General features: G+C 40.7%; 1 protein-coding gene across 1 annotated transcript in view; it reads right to left on the bottom strand.

The window, feature by feature from the left end:
- SYN3 (synapsin III) overlaps positions 1 to 26081 on the bottom strand; it is a 233573-nt gene that overhangs the window by 2685 nt on the left and 204807 nt on the right. The window contains exons 9-12 of the mRNA XM_058189703.1: positions 24129 to 24203; positions 14424 to 14526; positions 7621 to 7755; positions 171 to 243 (exon numbers count right to left, since the gene is read on the bottom strand). Coding sequence (XP_058045686.1) covers positions 171 to 243; positions 7621 to 7755; positions 14424 to 14526; positions 24129 to 24203 — 386 coding nt within the window. The remainder of the gene's footprint in view (positions 1 to 170; positions 244 to 7620; positions 7756 to 14423; positions 14527 to 24128; positions 24204 to 26081) is intronic.

The raw sequence follows: 26081 nt of genomic DNA, 5'->3' as shown, positions 1-26081 counted from the left end.
CTTTTCGCCTTCTCTATAAATACTGCTGTAATTTATTAAGCTTAACCCTGCCTCGTCACCATATTCCCGGAAAAAATCAGCAGAAATCTTGACAGCCACATTTCATTACTCATATATTTACAAAGGAAACTAATACCCCACTCTTAAAAATTACATGGTACAGGTAGTACCTTGAGGTGGTGGTCGGGGTTGGGAAAGCTGTCCAAGATGTGGTCCTGACATTTGTGATTTCAATGATGGAGGCTTGAAATAAAGACAGTACAGTCAGAATATCACAAAGAGAATCAACAGAAGTATGTTATGTATTGCCCATAGCAATTTCAAATTAAGTACTACTAAAACTCTTGTGTCTGTTTGATTTTTTTGTAACCTTAAATTGGGTAAGCATCATAGGGCAACCATTTTTGAATTAACAAATGGTCTAACTTAAAGAATGTCTCTAAAATACAGGATTTGGGATTTCTGTGGGATTGAAATTTGGCAAAATTGTAGCTGTTTTTGGTATGCTGTGCTCTGTACTTGTTGCAATCACATTATTGTAATTTCCAACACTCTGCCTGCTTTCTGTAAGGAAAGTCAATGGGAAAGTTAGCAGGAAGTCATTCCCACTCACACTTTTCTTTTAACCTATATTAGTCTGTAGGTAGGGAAATATCTCTAGAACAATGATACTGTTACCGTCAATCAAGGAAGCACAACCTAACAGTGCCAAAGTCCATTTTATTTACCAATTAGTAATTACGGAGACAATCACATCGGCAAAACTGATAGGTGCTTGGCTTTCAGAATAAAGGAGCACTTTCCAAAATGGGTTCAGACAGTACCAAGTAATCCAACAGCAACCATGGCCACAAAATGCCACCTTCTGCTATCGTGAGACATACTAGCTATGGGTCACCAAGTCAATTTAAACACTGCATTCAAAGTTTTGCTATGCCACAGGAACTCTTTCTGTGTTTCGCCGAAGCGGTTGCCATCAATCGATTGAAGCCTCTTGTGTGTGCAGAAACAACTGTATGACACTCTGTGCCTTCCGTGGGTATAAGGTTTGTCATGGGCTTGTTTCCACATAGGCCACGTTCCACTAGCGCTCTTGCTGGACCCTATGTTCTATGTCACTTTTAATCATGTTCTTGTAAGTTTGGTACAGACGAGTCAATACAAAATGCTTGCATCTACCGCCGTTCGTTTTAACTGCATTGTTTAAATGATTCAATTATCTAGTACAGCAGTGGCACATGTGCCAGAGGTGGCACTTAGAGCCCCCTCTGTGGGCATGTGTGCCGTTGCCCCAGCTCTGTTTCATGTCTCTGCCACACATGCCCGCCTTGCAGTTTGGGTGCACATCTTTTGGACACTCAGCGCCTAAAAGGTTCACCATCACTGATCTAGTATATTATCTAGTATATTATATTATAAGCTTCTATTTATAGTTAATCCTTTGCTGTAGCTAGAATAAATGGGGAGAATATGTTGTAGATAGGCAAGGAAACTCTCTGTAACTTTAGCAAAATGTGTAACACTTCTTGAACTTTTATTCCTTATCTGAGTAAAAGGAAGAATTTAAGTAGGTGCAGATTCATGCAATACAATAGGGAAAGCTGAGTTCTTTTTCGCATAGCTTTCAAAAAGCCAAAATCCTATTCTAATGCTTCTGTACTTCACAAAGTCAGGTTCACTTAATGAAGCATAACTAAATGTAATACAGTTTATCTTAAAAGCTGCTTAGGACAAACCTTGCAATCTTGAGACCTGTCTGGTGTCTTTTATAAGGATCTGAGCAACCTGCAGAACATCAGGATGGTAAGTGACATACTAGAGGACCATAATGGCCTTTCAGGGAAATCCTACAGGAGCCCTCTAAAGGGAAAAGTCTCCTTTATATTAATGCTAAGTTCTTTAATATATTGGATTTTTTTTAATTTAGAAATTTGCATAGGGGTTTTGATCTCAACCAACCACACCACATTTAAAAGTTGGAAAAATTAGAGATGCTTAATTATTTTATAATGAATAAATAGGGATTTAAAAACACTCAAGTTTAGTTGCTTTTTATCCATAGTTTTGATTTTAGGATAAGAAACAAGCTATTAGATCAGAGGCCTGGTTTAGCAATCAGCTTCCCATAGCACCAAGTGAAAAGACCAAGAAAACAACATGAGAATAATATTTCTTTTTTGCTATAATTCCAAGTGATATTCAAACACATGCCATCTGTGAACCTGGAAGCTCTCTCTCTGTGTGTGTATCAAATTTCTATACTGCCCATCACACTTGCATGCCTCTGGGTGGTTTCCAGATAAAACAGTAAAATGATATAAAAGCTATACTTAAAAACAGTTTAAAACAAGATTAAAGCAAACTTAAAAGGAACAAAATGAAAAGGCAGCCCACCAATCTCCTCCAGGCACTCTTGACTGACTCCTGGTCAGTTGGAGAACAATTGATATTGTGAATGAGTATGTTCCTAAAATAAGGACACTTATATCTGATTTGAGATTGAAGAGAAAGCAACAGTTAAACATCTTTCTGAGTTAAGAACATTCACTATTCAACATTCAGGAGCTTTTAAATATATTTTCCTAGCCTTAATTCAAAAGCTGATTGGCTCGGTGGACTTTGACAGCTTACAATATTTGGAAAGGATTGCTAATGTGACAGCTGTCTTCAGGATTAACCACATTGAGGAATGGATTTCATACAGATAACTCTGCACATCTTCCATATGATTTTTGCTACCTGTCCAATAAAGTATGCCTTGTATCACCTGTTTATTTGGATAAGAGATGAAATTAATATTTCCAACTACTGTATTTGCATTATTTATTTATTTATTTATTTATTTTATTAAATTTTTATACTGCCCTTCTCCCGAAGGACTCAGGGCGGTGTACAGCCGGAATAAAATACAAAATATATACAATTAAAAGAAATTAAAATAAACTATTACTAAACGGCCGGTAATTAAAAGATTTAAAAATTTAAAATATTACTAAAACCCCAATTTAAAATCAACTATTTATGCCAGTCCTGCTTGAATGAATAAATATGTTTTTAGCTCACGACGAAAGGTCCGAAGATCAGGCACTTGACGTAAGCCAGGGGGGAGTTCGTTCCAGAGCGTCGGTGCTCCCACAGAGAAGGCCCTACTCCTGGGGCTGCCAGCCGACATTGTTTGGTGGAAGGCACCCTGAGAAGGCCCTCTCTGTGAGAGCGTACGGGTCGATGGGAGGCATAAGGTAACAGCAGGCGGTCTTGTAAGTACCCGGGTCCTAAGCCATGGAGCGCTTTAAAGGTGGTAACCAGGATCTTGAAGCGCACCCGAAAGACTATAGGAAGCCAGTGCAGACTACGGAGCAGTGGTGTTACATGGGAGCCACGAGCGGCTCCCATTACCACTCGCGCAGCTGCATTCTGGACTAACTGCAGCCTCCGGGTGCACCTCAAGGGCAGCCCCATGTAGAGAGCATTGCAATAATCCAGCCGAGACGTAACCAGAGCGTGAGTGACTGTGCATAAGGCCTCCCGGTCAAGGAAGGGACGCAACTGGCGAACCAAGCGAACTTGGTAAAAGGCCCTCCTGGTGACGGCCGCCAGATGTTCATCAAAGGACAGCCGACCACCCAGGAGGACGCCCAAGTTGCGAACCACCTCCTTTGGGGCCACTAACTCACCCCAACAGTCAGCTGCGGAGCAGCTGACTGTACCGGGTGCCGGCATCCACAGCCACTCCATCTTGGAGGATTGAGCTTGAGTCTGTTTCTCCCCATCCAGACCCGTCGGCTTCCAGGCACCGGGACAGCACTTCGACCGCTTCGTTGGGGTGGTCCGGGGTGGAAAAGTACAGCTGAGTATCATCAGCGTACAGATGATAACTCACCCCGAAACCACTGATGACCTCACCCAGCGGCTTCATGTAGATGTTGAACAGGGTAGGCGAGAGAATCGACCCCTGAGGTACCCCACAAGTGAGGCCCCTCGAGGATGACCTCTGCCCCCCTGTCAACACCGTCTGCGACCGGTCGGAGAGATAGGAGGAGAACCACCGATAAACGGTGCCTCCCACTCCCAATCCCTCCAACCGGCGCAGCAGGATACCATGGTCGATGGTATCAAAAGCCGCTGAGAGATCTAATAGGACCAAGGCAGAGGAACAACCCCTGGCCCTGGCCCTCCAGAGGTCATCCACCAACGCGACCAAAGCCGTCTCCGTGCTGTAACTGGGTCGGAAGCCGGACTGGAACGGGTCTAGATAGACAGCTTCCTCCAGGTGCCGGGGAAGCTGCCATGCAACCACACTCTCTACAACCTTCGCTAAGAAGCGAAGGTTGGAGACTGGACGATAATTTCCCAAAATAGCTGGGTCCAGGGAAGGCTTCTTCAGGAGAGGTCTCACCACCGCCTCCTTCAAGGCGGCGGGGAAGACCCCTTCAACCAAAGAAGCATTTATAATCCCCTGGAGCCAGCCTCGTGTCACTTCCTGAGCAGCCAGTACTAACCAGGAAGGACACGGGTCCAGTAAACACGTAGTTGCATGCAACCTCCCCAGCAACCTGTCCACGTCCTCGAGAGCCACAGACTCAAACTCATCCCAAATAACCTCAACAAGACGAGTCTCTGCCACCTCGGCTGAATCATCGCAATCATGGTCCAAGCCATCACGAAGCTGAACGATTTTATCGTATAGATAACCGTTAAACTCCTTGGCTCGCCCCTGTAAGGGGTCATCCCGTCCCTCCTGTTGAAGGAGGGAACGGGTCACCCGAAACAGGGCGGCCGGGCGGTTATCTGCCGATGCAATGAGGGTGGAAACGTAGGAACGCTTCGCCTCCCTCATTGCCACTAGGTAGGTCCTAGTAAAGGACCTCACTAGTGTCCGATCAGCTTCGGAACGGCTGGACCTCCAAACACTCTCTAGGCGTCTTCTCTGGCATTTCATCTCTCTCAGCTCCCCGGAGAACCAGGGAGCCAATTGAGATCTACGCCGGGTCAGAGGCCGCAAAGGCACGACACGGTCCAAAGCCCCAGCCGTGGCCCGTTCCCAAGCCGCAACCAGTTCTTCAGTCGTGCCGTGGGTAAGATCCTCAGGAAATGGCCCAAGCTCCGTCAGGAACCTCTCCGGGTCCATCAGGCGCCTGGGACGGAACCAACGCATCGGCTCCATCTCCCTGCGGTGGTGAGCAGCGGTTTGAAAGTCTAGGTGAAGGAGAAAATGATCTGACCATGACAACGGTTCTTTCACTATATCTCCTAAATCCAGATCATTTACCCACTGACCAGAGATAAAAATCAAGTCTAGCGCGCCGTCCCCGATGTGTGTAGGGCCATCAGTTACTTGAATCAGGTCCAAGGCCGTCATGGAGGCCTGGAACTCCTGAACCACTGTTGATGACAAGCCGGCCGATGGCAAGTTGAAATCTCCCAAGACCAAAAGTCTGGGAATCTCAACCGCCACGCCAGCAAGTACCTCCAGTAGTTCAGGTAGGGCTGTAGTCACGCAGCAAGGAGCCAGGTACATGATCAACAACCCCATCTGATTTCGATGGCCCCACTTCACAAGGAGGGATTCACAGCCAGCTATCTGAGGAACAGTGGACTCCCTCGGCTCCAGACTTTCTCTAATCACAACCACCCCTACCCTGGGCCCTCGGCTGATGGAATGCACGGAAACCCGGAGGGCACAGTTCAACCAGGGGTACGCCCCCTTCTGTGCCCAGCCAGGTCTCCGTAATGCCCATAAGGTCCGCGGATTCCCTCTGAATCAGATCGTAAATCAGGGGAGCCTTATTAACCACAGACCGGGCATTGCAGAGCATCAGCCGTAGACCCAAGCTCTGAGGATCCTGACCATCCGGGGAACGAGTGAGGACTGGGGGGCCGGAGCACGTGATCGCCTTTAAACATCGGCCACATGCTCCCAAAGAACGATACGGCCCCCTGCCTCCGCCATATCTGCCCCTCCCACTTACTGTACAGATGGAATGATACTCTTTGCTCTGTTCAGACCCCTCCCCCCTGTCTTCGGACCAGCTAAAATAGTGTCGTGAGCATGCGCTCACTGGACTGGACATACCCTCCCCGACGGGTTTCCCCCAACACCCGTCCTTGCCCTCCCCCCCTTTAAAAATTCCCTGTTTAAAAATCCCCAAAGGCTCTTCCTCGACGCATGCCACCTCTGGGTCCCAAGACCTGTCATTGAGGCCGGCCCTTGGTAATGCAGTGGGCCATTCCTGCGAGGCGGGGGCACCTCGCAGGCAGAGGAGTTCATGTGCGGAGTATCGCATGTTGAAAAGTAGAGACAGCGAGAGAGAGTCATATCCTCAGAATGGACAAGTCAAGAATAGATGGTCCAACCAATGGGAGGCCCCTTTGTCCGATGGAAAGTCAAAGTCAAAAATAGGCCAACAAACCCATATGGCAAGTAGGTGAGAAGCATCGTCATCCCCACCATCGCTGGCACTGTCAATTCCCAGAAAGGGAATGCCCGGAAAGATCTTACAAAACTGGGTGGAATCCACTCCCCCACCTCTTCAAACAGGGCGGGGGGGTTCAAAACCTGTCGAAACAACAATGACCCAACAAGGAGAATAGTATATGGGGCCAAGAAGGACGCCGTTCTCAAAGCTCACCTCCCGCAGCCTTAATTCCATGCCGCGGTCTCGTCCAAACTTCCAACACTGATGATGAGGGTGGGCGTAGATATAAAACTCAGCAGACCAGGCGCCAATAGACAAATGCGGGCGTGGGCCGTGTCCTTCCACCTGTCGCCCCAACCGCCCACACCATGGCCGCCACCGTCTGCAAACTCCCAACTGGCCCGGTCTTCGTGTCCGCCACCTCCGCGAGGACACATACCTCAGCAGCCCAAAAAACACACTCCCGGGCTGCTGGGAAGATGGAAGCCGTCCGGTGCCGAGGACGCCAGAGTGTCAAAGACGTCCAAATCAGGAAAGCAGGCCGCGCGCCAAACGAAATGACCACTCGCTCGCCGCTCGCCCCCCCGCCCGTTCTCCGCAGCCGCTAACCCGAGAGGGTCCAGAGACCCCTCCTGCGGCTGCTGGGATGACAATCCAGCGGGTCAGGGGGTATAGGCGGCTCGGCGAGTCTCCATTCCCTCGCTGTCTCCCGTCTCAGCCGCGAGCCTCCATTCCCCACGCATGCGCAGAGCCCCACAGCATTGCTGTTTTGTGCATAGTATTTCCATCTGCCTCATTAAAAATAAACCTTGAATTTTTAAAGATCAACCTTGATGGAGAGAAAAGAAAGTTACACATGCAAATCTACAGTATTCTGCACTTGTTGAATTAATAGCATTCCATATCGCTTACACAGTTGTCTATGCTGTTGTAAAAACAACTTTAAGGAATTTTCAAGTCCCTTTCCCCTCTGTCCGGCTTTATACCTCAGATTGCAGCCTCAGCTACTATGTTATATAAAAAGTACAGAATTACATATTTGTCTATAATGTAGTTAGGGATCCTAGAAAAAAAAGCATAGTATTTTATTCAGAGTAAGATTTTTTTTTATTAAGAGAGTGTTGAAAAGAATGTATTTCGATGTCATTTGAAAATCAGGCATCTGGTTAGATTGATTTCCCTGAAAGATGCCTCCGGTTCTTACCCAAGGCCTCAGAGGTGAAGAAGAAGATCCCACAGTCATTAAAGTCTGTGTCATCCTAGATACCACCATATCAGCTATAAGCTGCCTATCTTCCTCCACATGCTCTCCTATCAGAGGCATTGAGCTGTCCATCACCTGTTGAAACAAGGAAAACATTTTTTTCAATCTGGTTATATTTGCTAGTGCAGCAGAAAAGCTCAGACACTGCAAAACACATGTTCAAGAACATTGTGGCTTTGCTTCTTGCTCCCTTGTGTGTCAGTTTCCATACAAGTCAGAAGTTTTTTTTAAAAAATGTGACACTGTTTCAATGACATCACTCATACTTTTAAGTTAGAACCCAATCAACTTTTCCCAATCCAGGAAAGAAAAAAAAGCTCTCCACATTTCACAAGGATGGGATTACAACTGATCTAACTATTGTATGAATTGCTGAAAGAAAATTTTAGGTTTTCCTTGACAAATTTAACAGTTTTAGCCCTGGCTGAAAATCTTCCCTATTCATTGCTCCTTTATATGTAATATGCTAAGCCATAGTTCATCTGATGATAGCTTACTTACTTACTTGGATGGATTTGTGCAGTTTGGGCAGTTTTTTTAAAAGAAGCACTACATTTTGGCATAAGGTGTGAAATCAGCCAAGATACTTTCATTTACTACATTTAGATGGCTAAACATCTAATATAAATTACTCAAGGCAGACAAAAAAATAAAAACACAACCAATAATTAAAAACATAAATAACACTGCATAAAGTAGCATAAATGCTGAGAACCATAACATTACATAATAAATATAACCAAGAAGCAGGCTCACCCATGCTGTCAGGGCCCAGATTTGACAGCAACACCAAGTTTTTAATGCTATGCAGATTTGCAGGGTGGAAAAATTGATTACAATATAAGATGAGCAAGAATGACATGGAACTCTTCACAAACCAATAAAGATTGGTTTCTTCTCTCTTTAATTAAATTTTTTATCTAACGTTTTAGATTTCATGTGAATAAATATTTCCTCTGAAATTATAAATATATGCTTATTCTGACCACAAGATGGTGCCCTCATATCTCCCAAGTCTTTGTAGTTCTACTCAATAAAATAGCAATTGGGATGTTCTCCATCAGAGTGATAATAGTCAACTTACTCTCTTTTTGACTCCATATCTAGTCAGAAGATCTTCCAGGAAAAAGAAAACATCAATAGGCTTAGAGGTTGCAAAAGTTTTCAAAACTACAAAAATTGTATTCACCTCCTCCTGATGTCTAACATTGTGACCAAGGATGTACCAAAACGGTGAAAGGAAAGAACACACGTTCACGACTTGGAGAGCAACCCTGCCAATCATGGGGGTCTGCAATAATGTGAAAATGTTGAAATGTGGCACCACAACACAAATTCTGTCTTTTCAACTTGTATCCCAATGTGGCACATAATTATGTATATCTTGTAGTTTATGTCCCAACATTGCAACCCAAATGTTGTCGTATGCCACCTTCTCCACCTGTGGGTATCATGTTTCCAATTCTAAAGTAGTAAAGCTGTAGGAAAGTGGTTAAACTGTTATTTTTATGTGTCAGTTATCTTAATACAAAAGATGGGGGGGACCTTATAAAATCAAGATTGGAGAAATTAGCTCATAATTTCTAGAAAGCTGTCTTCTGGCGGGCCCAGGTAAGTAATGCTGTGAGCATGAGATGTTCATCAGTTTTTCTATCTATTTGAAATAATTGTCGATTTTTATTTATACTTTCAAGTCAGGTTTGACTCCTGATGACTGCCTGAATTATTCCCAGCATTTTCTTAGCAAGGTTTTTCAGAAGTGATTTACCCTTGCCTTCTTCCTAGGGCTGAGAAACTGGCTGGCTCAAGGTCACCCGACTGGCTTTGTGCCCAAAGCCTTAACTACTACAAATTGGCTGCTAGTTGTATATTGTTTTCTATTAAAAAAAATTCTCAAAAACAATTACAGTTGAAGTGCAACAATAAAAAGAAAATATAACATAGAAATAGGAAGTAAAATAAAATCAAAACAAGTAGAAGCAGCAATAGAAACTTAAAAATCACAAGTGTTATCACACCCTTAAAGTATATTGGAAAATAAAGCTTTCTACATTAAACAAGAAGCAATTATTTAAAATTAATTTATAGTCTAAGAGTGGACACAAAGTGGCCTTCTAATGCTGAGATAAACACAAGAAACTCAATGCAAAACTGTTTTTCCTTGTTTCTGGGAACAAGACATTCATGTAGCAGCTGAGAAAAAAACAGGTTGACCCAGCTATACAGTTCTGATCTTTACCCTGTACGAGGTTTGTGGCTGTCTCCCTTACACTTGTTTTTTCCTGATAAAAGTATCTCAGAGAAAGGAGGGATATGATCAAAGAGAGGAATCTACATGGAAAGCCCCTTTTCTTCTACTACTTCCCTCATTCCATGAAATCTGTAGGCTAAACAGTCCTGTTTCCATTAGTCAGGAAATTTGGATTATCACAAGAACTCATTAAAAACATCACATGAGCATGTCCAGTAGCATAAGGTTAACTAGACATTTACATCAAGCAGTAGGGCTAAATACAAAGAACAATGAAATGATTATATTTTGAAGTGGGGGAAACTGACAATTGATTAAAAAAATGTCTCTTCATCTGCTACTGTATAAGCAGCTAATCTAAAAAATGAACATTTTCTTAACCTGGTTATCTGCTAAGGAGATCTGATTGCGTTTAACTCGTCTTCAGAAAGATGCTAAAAAAAGGCTGTTCCAGAAATTTTCATATACCGTATCACACAAATGAACAGCCTTTGGACATTAACATCTGCTCTTTGCTCTTTCTGTTTGGCAGCATGCTATTCTAATGGTACATTATTTTTAATGAGTATTCCCATATAGTTATATAGTTTGGCTTTTAGGTTTGGGAGCCACCTAGAGGTGCACAACTATGGCAGTATATAAGCAATAAGAAATAAATATCCATACATGAATGCTTTCAAAATAACATGTCAGCTTGAACTACAGTATGCACAATTTTAGAAGGGGATGGATGCATATTTCAAAAAGATTTGTTTTATTGATTTGATTGCTCTTGTGATTTATATCTAAGTGTACACTTCCCTTATTGTACTTGTGATTTAAAAGATTATTTTTTTTAAAAAAGGACCAGTTGCTTTTGGAAGCATGTCAATAGGAATATTCATTCTATAGGGTTTCGTTCTATAGCATTTGCTACAATTCTGCAGTCATCCTATTGGGTTTGCTGCAATTCTCTTTTATTAAAGATAATTCATGTTTTCGATCTGGGTTGCGATTCTTTTTCATCTTCCTAGGTAATTCTCATTGCAGTGCTTAAAATGGGTGGGCTAAGTAAGCGGTTGTGACTTCCAGTATCTGAATTACCTATTAATATACTGTATATATAGAATTAATTCTATAGGCAAGTGATGGTGAAACTTTTCAGCATCCAGTGCTCATTATCCAGATTTGGGTTATCTTCCAAACATAAATTTCCTTACTATCTGCTTGTATGGTTGGCTAGGCACTGCTCTTTCCAACAGTACCTTTTAGGCATAGATAGTTATTGTATTTCTGCAAAAAGCCCCAAGGCAGGATCCTGAGACATATCTATATGTGCGCAATTCAGGAGTAGGGACAGGCTAGATCAGGGGTTGGCAACCTTAAACACTCAAAGAGCCACAAAGGTCCTAACCGGAAGCCCCCCCATTAAATTCTAGAGCCGACCAGAAGTCCGGTTCCCCCACCATAGAGTCTCCTCCTAGCGTGGTGTCCTTTTTCCTCTACCTGTCCTAACTGAAAGCCCTATCAATTGTGGAGCTGACCAGAAAACTCACCCCTTGCCATAGAGTCTGTTCCTGGTGCACCGTGTTTTTCCTCCCCATAACTGGAAGCTCCTCTCAAAATTGTGGCAGCGACAAGGAGCTGCAGCAGAGGGATGAAAGAGCCACATGCAGCTCCAGAGCCGCAGGTTGCTGACCCCTGGACTAGATTGAAAACTATGCAAGGGAGCGGATCTGCATCTTTATGTGGTTTAGATGGTGAAATAAAAGTGTGCTTTATATTAAAGGTTGGGATTGTTCAACTGGGAAAACAATGAGTGATTTAACTTTTCTTAGTTTTCTATTTTTACTGGAAAGATTTCAGTATATCACAAATGAAATCACTATTAACAGAAATATTGATCAACTTTTAAAGAACAGCCCTTCTTACTTTGCTTTCCCTTCATTTTTTAATGTTCTTTCCTTAGAGATAGGGGATGGAATAACCACAGTTTATGGTACGGGAGGCAGTTATCTTCAGTGCCTTCAATGATGATGGTAAATAGACAACCTGCAGAGGATTCTTATGTCTAGAAATTTAAAAAGCCAATTCTACCTTTTTCTTCTAAATCAATACCTGTTTTGATAAGAAACTAGCTGAAATGGCCATGGAAAAAGATGGGAGAATTAGAAATGCAGAATATTGTTTAGATGTCTTGTAAAATTCTAGAACGAAACAGAGCAACTGTACAATAAAAGCCTAATCTGCTAATATCCTGGCTGCTTTCCACTTTCCTAGATTGTGCTTTTAAATGCTTTGCATCAATAGTACTCCTAGGATTTCTAAAGTATAACTTGGGATAATCAGAAGAAAAGTCATTTGATTTTGGCCTGAAGCCACCTATACTGTATATATTCCACCTCCATATGAAGGTTTTGGCGAGTACACTTTTGTGTTAACTATTAAAAGTGACCCACATGACAGTTGTTCTTGCTTGATTTACAGGAAGAGAAGAAATAGAAAAAGCAGAGATTCCCCCCCCTCCCTTCCTGGCAGCACACTTGTGTCACATAACCTTTGACCTGTCACTGATTCCTGCAGGACATTTATGCCGCAGAAGAATGTGCTGGTCCTGGAGGGCTCATGTGGTTCTCATCAGCTTCCCAAGGCTCAGTGGGTGGGAATGCTCTCCCACATGCAGCTATTTGGATATGTCAGTGGCCCTGAATGTTGCAGTAGGCCGGCTCTATTCACCTCCCTGCGTTGGTGGAGTTTACAGCAGGGCAGACACTGAGTCTCCATTTCAGCATCCTCATATGGTAACCAAGGACATTTGCTCATTTTTCTCTCCAGTTGCTCTGATTATCTTCTCTCTTCCCCCCCCCCTTGAGTAGGTTTTGCATTTCAGCTTTGATGATTTTCAAATATCCATCCCTCTCCACGATCTGACCCTCTCCACTCTGACAAATAAGTTTCTCTCAGCATGGCGAGCTTTACTTCAAAAAACTTCTGTTTTTTTTTTAGAGCTAGAGTGTCCCTGATAAAGAGGGATAGAAGGATTTATTATTCACGCCACCCACAAGCTCCTCGGGGACTTCTCGTATTTTGTTTTAGCTGGAATCTCAAAAAAAACTGCGATTCTGATTCAAGGCTTCATTTTTGGGGTTTGGCCAAACAGAGAACTGCAGTAATACATATTAGAACCTCCTGAAGAAATATTAAAATCAGCATCTGAAGAAAGCTAACTCAATGAGGTAAGCTAGTGCCTTCCAGGTGTTTGGAGTTCAACTATCATTTTCAATTATCTTAACCAATGGTGAGGGATTGCGGGGATTATAGCAAAACATCTGGAAAACACCATGCACCTGCTAAGTTTTTGTTTAAAAGACACAAGAGCAAGATAGATCCCTTTTTCTGGTCTGATGGCCGCCAACAAGGTCATTGGTTTTCTTGTCTTTAGACTCCGCCAGCTTTTGATTAGCATTGTTCCATTTCTCTCTGCTTTAAACTTTTTCTTTCTTATATCACTGCTTTGATGTACATAATCTACTCTTTCCTTCCTCTGAGTTGGCTGGCTTCCCAAGTCTAATGAAAACAGCACAAAGTTCAGTATACACATCCCATTGTGGTGCAGTCTATAAAAGCTGGGTGATGAAAAGAGACAGGAGCCCTCTCTATTACAGGGCATTCAACTTTGTTCTGCCTCTTTCTCCCTCTCCTTTAGATCATGTACTTACCATTTACACCAATGAAGCAAGTGGAAAAGGAAGTTGAGTGGAATTAGCATCCTGAACATAGTTATTGAACTGCTAGGTTTATTCTTTTTCCAAGTTAATATGAGGTTTTGTTTCCCTGCCCTTTATTATTTCCATTCATAGCATTCACCTTGTTTCAAAGTGCATCCTAGGAGGAAAAACCTTTCTTTGTCATTTAAAGATACAAAAAGTGCTTGAAAGGGCCTGGCAGACTGAAATGGAAAAGTGCTTCCTAATTATTTTGACATAGATGTATAAACCTGAGAATGGCTAATACCCTACTATTCTGAAGCCAAGACTTCTATTAAATCAGTTAAATGGAATAGGTGAAAAAGATGCATGTGTGTCTGGATGGGTTGCCATACTTTATTAATTTTGTATGGCATACATTTGTCAGGGAGCTCTACAATGCTATGTTATAGAGTATCTTGACAGCCTAATTGCTGGTTTGTTCAGTTTTGCATTTGTGTGCTTATCCATAACGAACCATGGGAGGTAAACTAACTTGTACAAGCTGGCTAGTAGCGTTTGGGATGGTGATTTCTTCCCGGGCCTCTTCCACCAATCTCACCTTGAATCAGAGCAGGTCCACCATCGGCCCCCATTCTCTTCACGCAACCAGCCTTTCCCACTGGAGTGGTACCCATTTATCTACTCGCAATAATGCTTTAGAACTGCTGGATGGGCAGGCAGGAGCTAGAGGCAAGTGATGGGTTGCCATGTTGAATCTCTTTGTTTAAATGGTACTTACATTCTATTCATTCATCTCTCCTCACCTCAATGATATAATCTTTCCCATCCTTGCTGTGAACAGCTTTGACTGCACAGATGTCAAGGCCGCCAAACATCTCTGCAACAGAATCTGCCCAGAGTCGGTATCTGCCAAAACCAGAAGGGATTATTATTAGTTTAAACTGTGATTAAAAAATAAAATAAAATCAAACAAGCTTCTTATTTAGGGATGGCAATATTCTTAACTTTCCACAAAATGGATAGCTTTGGTTTACAGTGCTTATATGCTAATAATACAGATGTTTTCTTAAATTAAAATATTTCTGATTATATCTATATTTGCGATGAAAATATTAATATATTGTATAGCTTCTGTATTTTACATTCAACTGTCAACAATACAGAAACAAGGGACTTCCGGTTTGGCACCATAGGTGATGGCGGTGATCTTTATGATCACCAACCTCTGGATTATGTGGAATCGCTAGGACAGCTTAAATCTGCTGTCCAGCGGTTCGGAAAACCCCCTCTTCGGGAGAAGGAGAAGGTGGTGAGGTGAGGGCAGAGGTTGAATTTCCCTAAAGCCCCTGAGAAAAAAGGGGTTTGAAGGGTTAAGTTCCCTCCAGTAACCCGAAGTGCTCCAGATCCGAGGATTCTTCTGCTTTGGCGGAACCAATCACCACGACCAAACGCCGAGATTTATTTTGGACAATAAAGGATTATACCGGACAGAACGAAAGTGGGAGAACATTATGCAAGTAGCCAAGCCGATTCCCCGATACTTTGTAACAAGCTTGAAAACAGTAAAAAAATGGAGGCGAATTGTTAACAAGTTAACGAGTGGAAAGCGAAAGCGATACTTTCAGCGTTTGCTGCAGTTGGTAATTTGCATGTTATTTGCTGCTTTTACTCTTTAACTCTTTGCTGCCTGCTGATAGAATCTAGGGGAGATTTTTAAATACTGCTTTAAAAGACTGTGTTTCTTAGAGGTTAAGAAGATTTAAAGTGAATATTAAGTTGGAAATAAAATAAAATAAAATAAAATAAAATAATTTTATAGAAGATGGCAGCCAAACAATTAAAGTCTACTGTAACAAAGAGCTCTGGAACTTTATCAGCTGGTGCCTCTCCAGCTCATACAGCAGAGACTAGAACATTGAATTTAGAGGCGTTACAAGAGAACTTAAAAGGCTTTATAGAAGAAAAATTTAAAGTAATAACTGATGAGATGTCTGAAATGAAAGAGCAGATATCAGAAATTCAAGTGGGAAATAAAGAAGTTAAAGAAGGATTTGTAATGGCAGTACGAAGTTTGGCAACGAATGTGATTTTATTGGAAGAGGAGGTTGAAGAAATTAAGCAACATAATTTAAAATTAGAAAATAAAATGGATGAATTTCAAAGTAAAATGGAAAAAACAGAGGATGAAATAGTTTTGATACAATATAGAAATATGGAATTTGCTCTTAGAATTCGAGGTTTGAAAGAAAATAAGGAAGAGAATTTAAGGGAAATTTTTTCTGAAGTATTTGCTGAGATATTAGCAGCTCGTCCAGCAGATGTGGCTTATCAAATTGATAAAATATATCGTGTGAATTCTTGGATAGCAATTTAAAAATGACATTACCTGTTTACAAGAAACACATATTAGATCTTGCTAAATGTTGGAGATGCGATTGTGAAGATGCTACTTATTACCATATATGGTGGACTTGTAAAAAAGTTAAAGCATTTTGGATTAAAGTATGGTGGATCATGCAGAATATTTTGAAAAAGAAGATTAAGTTTACTCCGCAGTTCTTTCTACTAGGAATAATTATGGACTATACAGCTATAGAGACTAAATTGATTTTGAACTTAATAACAGTCGCAAGACTTTTGATTGCTCAGTATTGGAAGAAAGAAGAATTACCTACAATCGAAGAATGGACACTCAAAGTATCAAATCTGGCAGAGATGACAAAAATCTCCGCTTACTTGAAAGACTATACACTAGAAAAATATATTTTAGAATGGAAAATGTGGATTGATTATATTTAAAATAAGTATCAGATAAAAAAAATATCGAATAGCATATGAGTAAATTTAGGAAATATTTTGTATTAGATATATTTTTGAAGGAGAGGGGAATTGAGAGTGTGACTAAGTGTGGTGTGACTAGAGATTATAATTTAGGAATTATTTTGGATTATGATTGTTAGTTTTGATACCCTGCATTTTGTTCTGGGAAGTCGGGGGGTGGGGGTAAGGGGAGGGAATTGGGGGGTGTGGTAGAGGGGGAGGGATGGTTAATGTACAGGGATTATTGAAGAAATATAATAATAGGGTCGGGTCTGCATAGTTACCATTTTAGAACGGTGAGGAGGGAGAAAAGAGTGAGTAGGAGGTAGGAAAGAGGAGAAGAGGAAGGAAGAGGGATAGTAGAGGGAGAAGGAAGGTGTAGGGTGGAGGGAGGAGCGGATGTAGATAAGAGAAGGAGAGGAAGGTTTGGAAAGTAAAAGAAGGTAGAAGAGGGAAGAGTGTTAAAAAGGGTGGTGGTGACTGGGCAAGCCCGACTAATTGTATATAACTGTACATTGGATGAATTATTTGATATGATTGTAAAAATAAAACTTTTTATAAAAAAAAAACAACAATACAGAAACAAGCATGCAATAAATACATTCCAGGTTATCATTTGGTAGAATAGCATTGGAAGTGTTACAAAAGATATTAAATGCCCTACCTGCAAAGATCAAAATCTGTGTAATGGCTTTTTCTGTGACATTCAATGGAAGTAAACATTGGACTTCGCAAATGCAAGATAGAAAGAGTATTGACATTTTTAAATTTTGATGTTAGAGAAAATTCAACATCAAAACTGAAGAATACCATGGTTAGCCAAGAAAAAAAAAGGATCTTAGCAAAAAATTATCATACAAATGTCCACAAATACCATACTTTGGACGCATTGTTCAAAGACCTAGCTCTATTGAAAAGTTTATAAAGCTGAGAAAATGGAAGAAAAGACAAAAACTCAATTGCTGTGGTGATAGGTGAACTATTGGAAGACTTGAAGAACCAGGTTGAGAAGAGGTCACTGAAGATAATCTATGTATGTGGTGACTAAGAATTAACACCAACTTAATAATACATAATCAAATAGAATAACCATGTCCTCAGGAACTTGGTGGGAAAAGAAAGAGAATTATAAGAATTAAGAACTGTGGTAGCACAGTGGTTAGAATGTAGTACTACAGACTACTTCTGTTGACTGCTGGCTGCCAGCCATTTGGCAGTTTGATTCTCACCAGCTCAAGGTTGACACAGCCTTCCATCCTTCCAAAGTTGGTAAAATGAGGACAGTATATTGTTAGGGGCAATGTACTGACTCTGTAAACTCCTTAGAGAGGGCTGTAAAGCACTATGAAGAGGTATATAAGTCTAAGTGCTAAGTGCTACATTTCTTGAGAAAGCTGGACAAAGAATGACTTCTGTCCTTAGTTCAGTACTGAGTATTTTGACTAGATAGTGTCCTATTTTGTGTCTTAATAGGTATGTTAATTCTTACCACTATATCAAGCAACACCAAATGTTCAATGAGCTGTTTTCTCTAATAAAGAAAAAAGTTCCCAGTACTGGGATGCCTATTCCTGGTGGGGTTTTTTGTGGGTTTTTTTGGAAAAAAGTATGACTAGCCCATGCAGCTCTTTCCCTACATAATCCTTTTAAAACAGAATCTGAAAAGAATAGAGGCCTAGTAGGCTGAAAAAGAGCTTCTAGTAAGTACTACTTCTGCTTTAGATGATAAGAAAGAAGAAAATTCTCTAGAAGCACATGGTCTCACAACAGTTGTCTAAATGAAACAAGCAAAAGGAATTTTTAATTTCATTTTTCTATTCTCTTGAACATTCTGCAAATTTCAAAAATTCCAAACATTTGTGGAGAAGATTACAAACCCAGGCTGGATAAAGAACATGGAATGTAATTCCTCATGTATCCAGACCATATGACAAAAGAGGACTTTCCTTTCTTTTGTAGACAATTGTAACAAGGATCGGGGCTGCAGATATCTGAAGATTATCCATCACGATAGGAATCTTCCAGACTATTATGTGCTTTAATGGACATAAAGTTTACAGTGGCCCCATGTTTTGACATGCTGTCAGTGAGAATAACCCCTCATTTCCACCCATGGTTGCTTGTTCTCCATATGTCAATCACTGCCCAAAGTGAAAAGGATCATAGAGGCAAATTCCTTGTTGCCCACATTGGACAATTAGATGACAATGATTAGTGATTATCAGTGATTAGTACACGATAAACTTCTCCTTAAACTGACATCCTATGGCATCTCAGGACCCCTCCACAAATGGATATCTGCTTTTCTGTCTAACAGACAACAAGTGGTCAAAATTGGCAATGCTTTATCAAATCCTGTTCCTGTCAAGAGTGGCGTTCCTCAAGGCAGCGTCCTTGGACCAACACTCTTTATTCTATACATTAATGATCTTTGTGACCTTATCTCAAGTAATTGTGTTCTCTTTGCTGACGATGTCAAACTATTTAACACCACAGACAACACTTCTATCATTCAAAACGACCTTGACCATCTAACCGCTTGGTCTAAAAATTGGCAGCTCCAAATTTCAACCAGCAAATGCTCAGTCTTACATATAGGAAAAAAGAACTCTAAAACTAAGTACATACTAGATGGACATTACCTTACAGACGACCCCATCCCGTTAAAGACCTTGGAGTTTTCATGTCAAATGATCTAAGTGCCAAAGCCCACTGCAACTACATAGCAAAAAAGCTCTAAGAGTTGTAAACCTAATTTTATGTAGCTTCTTTTCCAAAACACCACACTACTAACCAGAGCATATAAAACATTTGCTAGACCAATTCTAGAATACAGCTCACCTGTTTGGAACCCTCACCACATCTCTGACATCAATACAATTGAACGTGTCCAGAAATATTTTACAAGAAGAGTTCTCCATTCCTCTGAAAACAACAAAATACCTTATCCCACCAGACTTGAAATCCTAGGCTTAGAAAACTTGGAACTCCGTCGCCTTGACAAGACCTAAGTTTAACTCACAGAATCATCTATTGTAATGTCCTTCCTGTCAAAGACTACTTCAGCTTTAATTGCAATAATACAAGGGCAACCAATAGATTTAAACTTAATGTAAACCGCTTTAATCTAGATTGCAGAAAATATGACTTCTGCAACAGAATCATCAGTGCTTGGAATACTTTACCTGACTCTGTGGTCTCTTCTCATAATCCTAATAGCTTTAACCAAAAACTTTCTACTATTGACCTCACCCCATTCCTAAGAGAACCATAATGCATAAGCGCACAAACGTGCCTACCGTTCCTGTCCTATTGTTTTTCTTTTCTTCTTCCTATATATGTTTATATGTGTATATACTACATAATCTTTTTGTATGATGTTGTGACAAATAAATAAATAAAAAAAAAATAAAAAAATAAAAAAAGAGCAGTGATAACACTTGGGTATCATTGGTTGTGGAACTCTGTCTCCTAGCCCCTAAAACCTTCGTTGACTGTAACCATAAGTAAAATGCTTTTGCTCTGCAGGGTGATAGCACCTAGGCAACCTTAGCTTAATTAATGCTAATTCATTCTAATTCTAATTACACTTAATTAGAATTGGGTGAGAGTCCACAATTCCTGAATTGTAAGCAAGACTGGAAAATAATAATAATAAAAGATCCAGAATACACTGGAAAACTACTTCTGTATCGTTTCCAAGAAAAGCACATGGACATGTCTGTCAAAGCAGGGTCAAAGATGATCCCCATTTCATTTGATTTCAGTGCAATTTAATTACTATGCTGCTGCCAACTGTTTTTATTCCTTTGCTTTATTTTGCATTCTATTGCAGTTTGTTATGTTGCCTTTAGCTCTTATGTCTAAGTTGTCAGTCACTTATAGAAAGCTGCATATGAGCTTTCTATAGTCATGTCAAAATATCTAGTATATGGAAGGCCTACAAAACAAAAAAGGTATTCTGTATTTCATCCTTTCTGTATTTAGGGGTATTTGCTTATTTTTATCTTTTATAAGGGTTTAAAAGGGGTCTGTGTAGTCTGCTGCCATCCTGAATCTAAGCCAAATAGATGTAAATCAGGATAAGATTTGTAGTCTTGGGAATTTTTATTATTTATTTATTTATAAAATTTATTGTACAAATGAAAAAGAGGGATGCGGTGGCTCAGTGGCTAAGACGCTGAGCTTGTCGATCGAAAAGTCAGCAGTTCAGCGGTTTGAATCCCTAGTTCTGTGTAATGGGGTGAGCTCCCGTTACTTGTCCCAGCTTCTGTCAACCTAACAGTTCGAAAGCAGGTAAAAAATGCAAGTAGAAAAATAGGGACCACCTTTGGTGGGAAGGTAACAGCGTTCTGTGCGCTTCTGGCATTTAGTCATGCCAGCCACATGATCATGGAGATGTCTTTGGACAGCGCTGGCTCTTCGGCTTTTAAATGGAGAAGAGCACCGCCCCCTGGAGTCGGGAACGACTAGCACATATGTGCAAGGGGCATCTTTACCTTTAAAATTTATTATCTCATGGTAACTCTGGGTGGTTTACAACCTTAAAAGATAAAAACTATACAAAGCTAAAAAGACAAAAATAAAATATAATGCAGCCCAATTAAAAGATAGAATGGAGGGGAAGTGAGGTCTGTTATTAATTGATCAGCCACCTCCACTGTGATGCTTCTTCATTGGAGCCCCAAGCTCACTGGCAAAGTCAGGTCTTTAGACTCTTATGGAAGGTCAGGAGGGTTGGACCTCACTTAGGGAGCAAGATGTTCCGAAGGGCAGGTGGAATGGCAGATAACACTCTTTTCCTGGACCCTGCCAGCTGGAATACTTTGGCTGATTGGACCCATATCAGAGCTCCTCAGCTGGCATGAAGTTGGAAATCTGGTAGAGTTGAGTTTTCTATATTTCTGCATAAGTAACAGCACTTGCTAAATACACTGTAGTTTATAGTCAATTAAAGTAAAAAATTTTTTTATTAGGTCCAGCCCTACCTATTAAGCCTAATGAAATAGATAACTTAGATAGCTTATCTTGTGAATCATTAAAAGGGACCAAAGAGTTATTTGATCTTAAAAATGCAAAGAATCTGATGGCAAATGAACCGCTTTATCCAAAGCTGCATACTCACTCACGCTGACTAAACAATGGATAGGAGAAATATTTCTTGTACTTCTATTTTTCTTAAACGTTCTTTTCTTTCACCCATTAAAGTGGGAGAAAAAATTAGTTATATTAAGTCTAGATAACAAGTTATAAAAACTTTGGGTGTAGTTTCCCCCATCCCTCATTCTGGGGGCTTTTCAGAAATTTGAAAAAACTTGAGATACGGCAGACCATGTTTCTGTTCTGAAATACCTTGAGAATGCCCTCATATGGCGGAAATCTGTCTCTAGTGGAGAAATGGCTCATTCTGATTTCTGACTGAAATCACCCTAACAGTGTTGCCATTGTAGTCACCACTGCACTTCTAGAGTGAGGTGACAAAGCATTAGGGAAAGGCAGAAACAATGGGGACAGAGGTGAAAATCTGAATACCTTTCTTGAAGAGAAACTCTAAAATTAGAATAAATTATCATTGGTGAGCTAATTCTTTCCCACACTGGGTTTGTGTGAGGAGAAGGGTACTAGGAATGTGCTGTTGACATTGCGGATTAACCTCATGAATCAAACAGGTTGCCCATGCTAATTCACAAGGAACGTCATGGAAATCTAGGGCTGGAGGAAAGGAACAAAGTGGCTCCTCATGAAAGAATGAACACGAAGATGCTGGAAAGACAGCACACAACTTTCTAAGGTAAGTGTAGATAGGAAATAATTCAACAATCTCAAACAAGATTCGAATGCAATAGTAGTTGGGCATAATAAGCTCATCCTGAATACTTCAGTGCAACCTAAACGAAAGTCCCATGGTCCTGAGGCCATCCAAGAAGTGCTGAATAGGAGTCTGTTCAAATAGTTTTTTTTAAAAAACAAAACAAAAACAAAGGAGATGTTCAAATTGTTCCATAATCTATTCCACCACAAAATTTAGGGGAGGTGGGGAACAAGAGAATGCTAACTAAATTCATTCGGCCCAAAAGATAAAGACTCCAGCACCTCTCCACCAGTAATCAGCACCCAGATCAGCATAGATTAACTCCAAGGTTAACTTCAGACCAACAATCAAGTAAGCAATACCCCAATGAAGAAACTGCCAAAGAGCCATCAGTAAACAGCCCAACCAAAGAATCTCTAAGACCGCCCCCCAGCCATACTGACAGGTGGGTTTCAAATTTTTTTACTACCGGTTCTGTGGGTGTGGTTTGGTGGGCGTGGCATGGGAAGAATGCTGCAAAATCCCCATTTCCTCCTGATCAGCTGAGACTCAGGAGGCAGAGAATAGATGGGGGCGGGGCCAGTCAGAATTTTTACTACCGGTTCTCCAAACTACTCAAAATTTCCACTACCGGTTCTCTAGAACTGGTCAGAACCTGCTGAAAGCCACCTCTGAAGACACCAGAATATAAACTGATAGCAAACAGCACTCCTTATTAGCACTGATGATGTTACCTAGTTAGGGTAATGAAACGTTTACAAGAAAACAAGCAAGCTCAGAGAGCACCAAGGACCCCTCATTTCAACCCTGAGCCACAAATATTCTCCTTTATTGAATTCATTCTGGCTAGCATAAAGTCCTGCCTAGGATCTGTAGGAAGCGAAACATTCAAATTGGTTTATGCCAGGATTCTGCATAGGATTTGTTTAAAATTCAGCTGCAGAGCTAACATTGCATCATAAGGGGGTCAGTAGAAGGCTTGATCAATCACTTTTGCATTCATATGTGGGGTTACCAAGATTTAGCTGAGCACAGTGAGATTCATGTGTCTCACATATTTCATAAAAGGAGCATTTAAAAGTATATTAATACAACACATTTCAAAAAACAACTACACATTTCAAGTTAATTACAATTCTATATCATGTTTTACAGACTTGCATTGGAATGTGTACAGGAGACATTGCCTTAGGTTGGCCTATTGCATTCAATGTTATATACCCTGTGAGGCAAGTATACACCCAGAGGTCTTCTAACCCTATTTTAAGGCAGTTAGGTTTAGCCTAGGACCTTCTGTTGTGCAAACAGGTGCTCCATTATTTTGCCATAATGGGTTACAAAATACCCAACAGCAATGTAGCAAAAACATATAACGACCCGATTGAATCGTTCTGTGCAGAAAATGTTGGCATGGGACACCTGCCTTGACTGGAAATGGAGAAGCTCAGGCATATTCTCCTTCAGCCTGTCCTCTCACTCTGCCTTCTTGGCATGACAATCTAGGATAGGGGTCTCCAACCGTGGCAACTTTAAGCCTGGCGGACTTCAATTCCCAGCAAAGCTGGCTGGGGAATTCTGGAAGTTGAAGTCCGCCAGGCTTAAAGTTGCCAAGGTTGGAGACCCCTGATCTAGGATGAATAGGAGATATCACCCCACTGTGCTCTCTCGCTCCAGAGAAAGCAAGCAACACTAGATTTGAGCAGTTAAATGAGGAGGAGAAGCAGAAAGCAGCAGGCCATGTTTTAATCTCCAAAAATGCAAATTGGGCTTCTGCACTACTGCTGGTTGTTTGAGATAATACTTAATGCAGTTTTAAGCCTATCAGATGTACCCCAAAGGTTGTATGTTAGTAAGAGTAGCTCTTTCTATTTAATACCTCTCAGTCATGGCGATCTGTTCCAACATGGCAGAACCTGTGTTTGCTTTCCAGTTTCCAGAGATTGATGTCCTCCTGGGAAAAACAAACAAGCCATATGAGAACAATCAATGCTCCCAAACATTGTAATTCCTCTCCAAATTGAACAAAGGAGGGAAGAAATGAGGGAAGCGGGACAGACTGGGTTGGCACAAAAACCTTTCAGAGCCCTGCTGTCTTCGAAGCTTTTTAACTGTTGCTGATGATTCAGTCAATGCGTAACACCATCCATAAGCTGGAAATGGCCCTCCAAATGCTGGCAACCTCCCACGTAGTTACATCTTTATCCAAATCCTTGTTGGGTGTTCTTATATCAGCCTTATGAACTCTTTTGCAGGGTATGCCAGGCATTGTACAGTAGAAATGTCTGTGAAAAGGCTGTGGAATAATTAACCTTGCCCACTGCAGTACAGAATTTAAACTGCTCATGAAGCTGTATGCCAGAGAAGCCAAGCAAAAGCTTCCCACAGAAATCAGTGAGCTTTAGAATTGGTCTTAAAAAGGGGGAGATGATAGGATAAAAAGCTAAACCAGTGGCTTTCATTGAGGTCTGCTTCCTATTGTGATAGAAATACAGCTATCTCTTCTGAGGGAGATTGAATGGCACTAAAAACCACCCACTGGCTTTCTCCCACTGATTGCTCAAGTGGTATTAAAGGACTCAAGTCTTTTTTTTTCTTGTAACTGGTTATTAATGCCTGTGCTTGCTGGTAATGCCGCTGGCACTACCAGTGGCACTACCTGAACAATTACATTTGGAGTGTAGCATCCACAAAATTGCTGAGCTGCATGATCAGATACTATAAATGGCAGCTTTCACAGGCTCTTGATGTGCATCATCAGAAGGGTATGAGAACATAGTTGTCTGCTGAAAAGTAGAACATTTTGAAACTAATATTCAGAATTTTAATTTCAGTATCAATCACAGGAGCAGCTTTGAGCACATCACTTGTTACAGTGATACAAATATTTTTTCCCCACATGCTGGAAAAGAACTAGCTATAAGATACATTTAATTACATTTTGAATGATGCTTGGGTAAGACCAACACAATGCAGTTTAATTCTTACAGCAAAGGCTAAGCAAAATATATGGAAACGTTCCTTCAAATACATGACTATTCAGTTCAGGAAACTGTATATTGACAAGCTAAGGAAGTGCTAATCTTTCTGGACTTTTAAAAAATAATTTCAGATCAAGAGCTTAATCTACATTACAATTTTGGCTGATGTGTCCTCCTTGCGCAGTCTTAACTTTTGTAAGTTAGCATCTCTTCTGCCCTCAGAAAAGATGGCATCACTTAAACAGAAATTTAGATTGTTATATGTTGTCTATCACACACAAAAATCACAATTTACTAAGATGCATGTTGATGGCTTCAAGGAGAGGTATAACACAACATTGGCAAAATGATGTATTGCTGATGCTAACAGAATGGGAAGTATAATCAACGGTGGTAAAATTAGCAGTACATATTCACAACTGAAGTTTGACTAAATTCAAGCAAAATAGTTTCCATGTATATTATATATTACATAGCAAGGCAAATGTAAACATTAGAGTACATTTTAAGGGGAAAATAATTAATTAAAGAACTGAAGTTAGAAATACATGAAAATTGAATTGTATAAATATTGAATATCAGTCAGGATACAAATGGGAAGTTGGAAACTAAATATTTATTCAATAATGCTTTTAGCAGATTTCCCCCCTTTTTCTCTTTTCTTGGGTGATTTACGTTTAAATAATAAATAGTAGAGATATTGGCATTCAACTCAGACATTTAAAAAGAAACTTATAATCCTTTTCCTTTTTGTTAAAAACAACTCAGTACATTTTGCTTTTTATCCATTATCAACAATATACTGAGCACCAACTGCACAATTTTGCAATCTCTCTGTCCAACTACCAATT

This window comes from Ahaetulla prasina, chromosome 7 (assembly GCF_028640845.1).
Source record: "Ahaetulla prasina isolate Xishuangbanna chromosome 7, ASM2864084v1, whole genome shotgun sequence".
Taxonomy (NCBI): Eukaryota; Metazoa; Chordata; class Lepidosauria; order Squamata; family Colubridae; genus Ahaetulla; species Ahaetulla prasina.
Note: the sequence above shows the minus strand (reverse complement) of the source record. Positions and strands in the feature narration are given on the sequence as shown.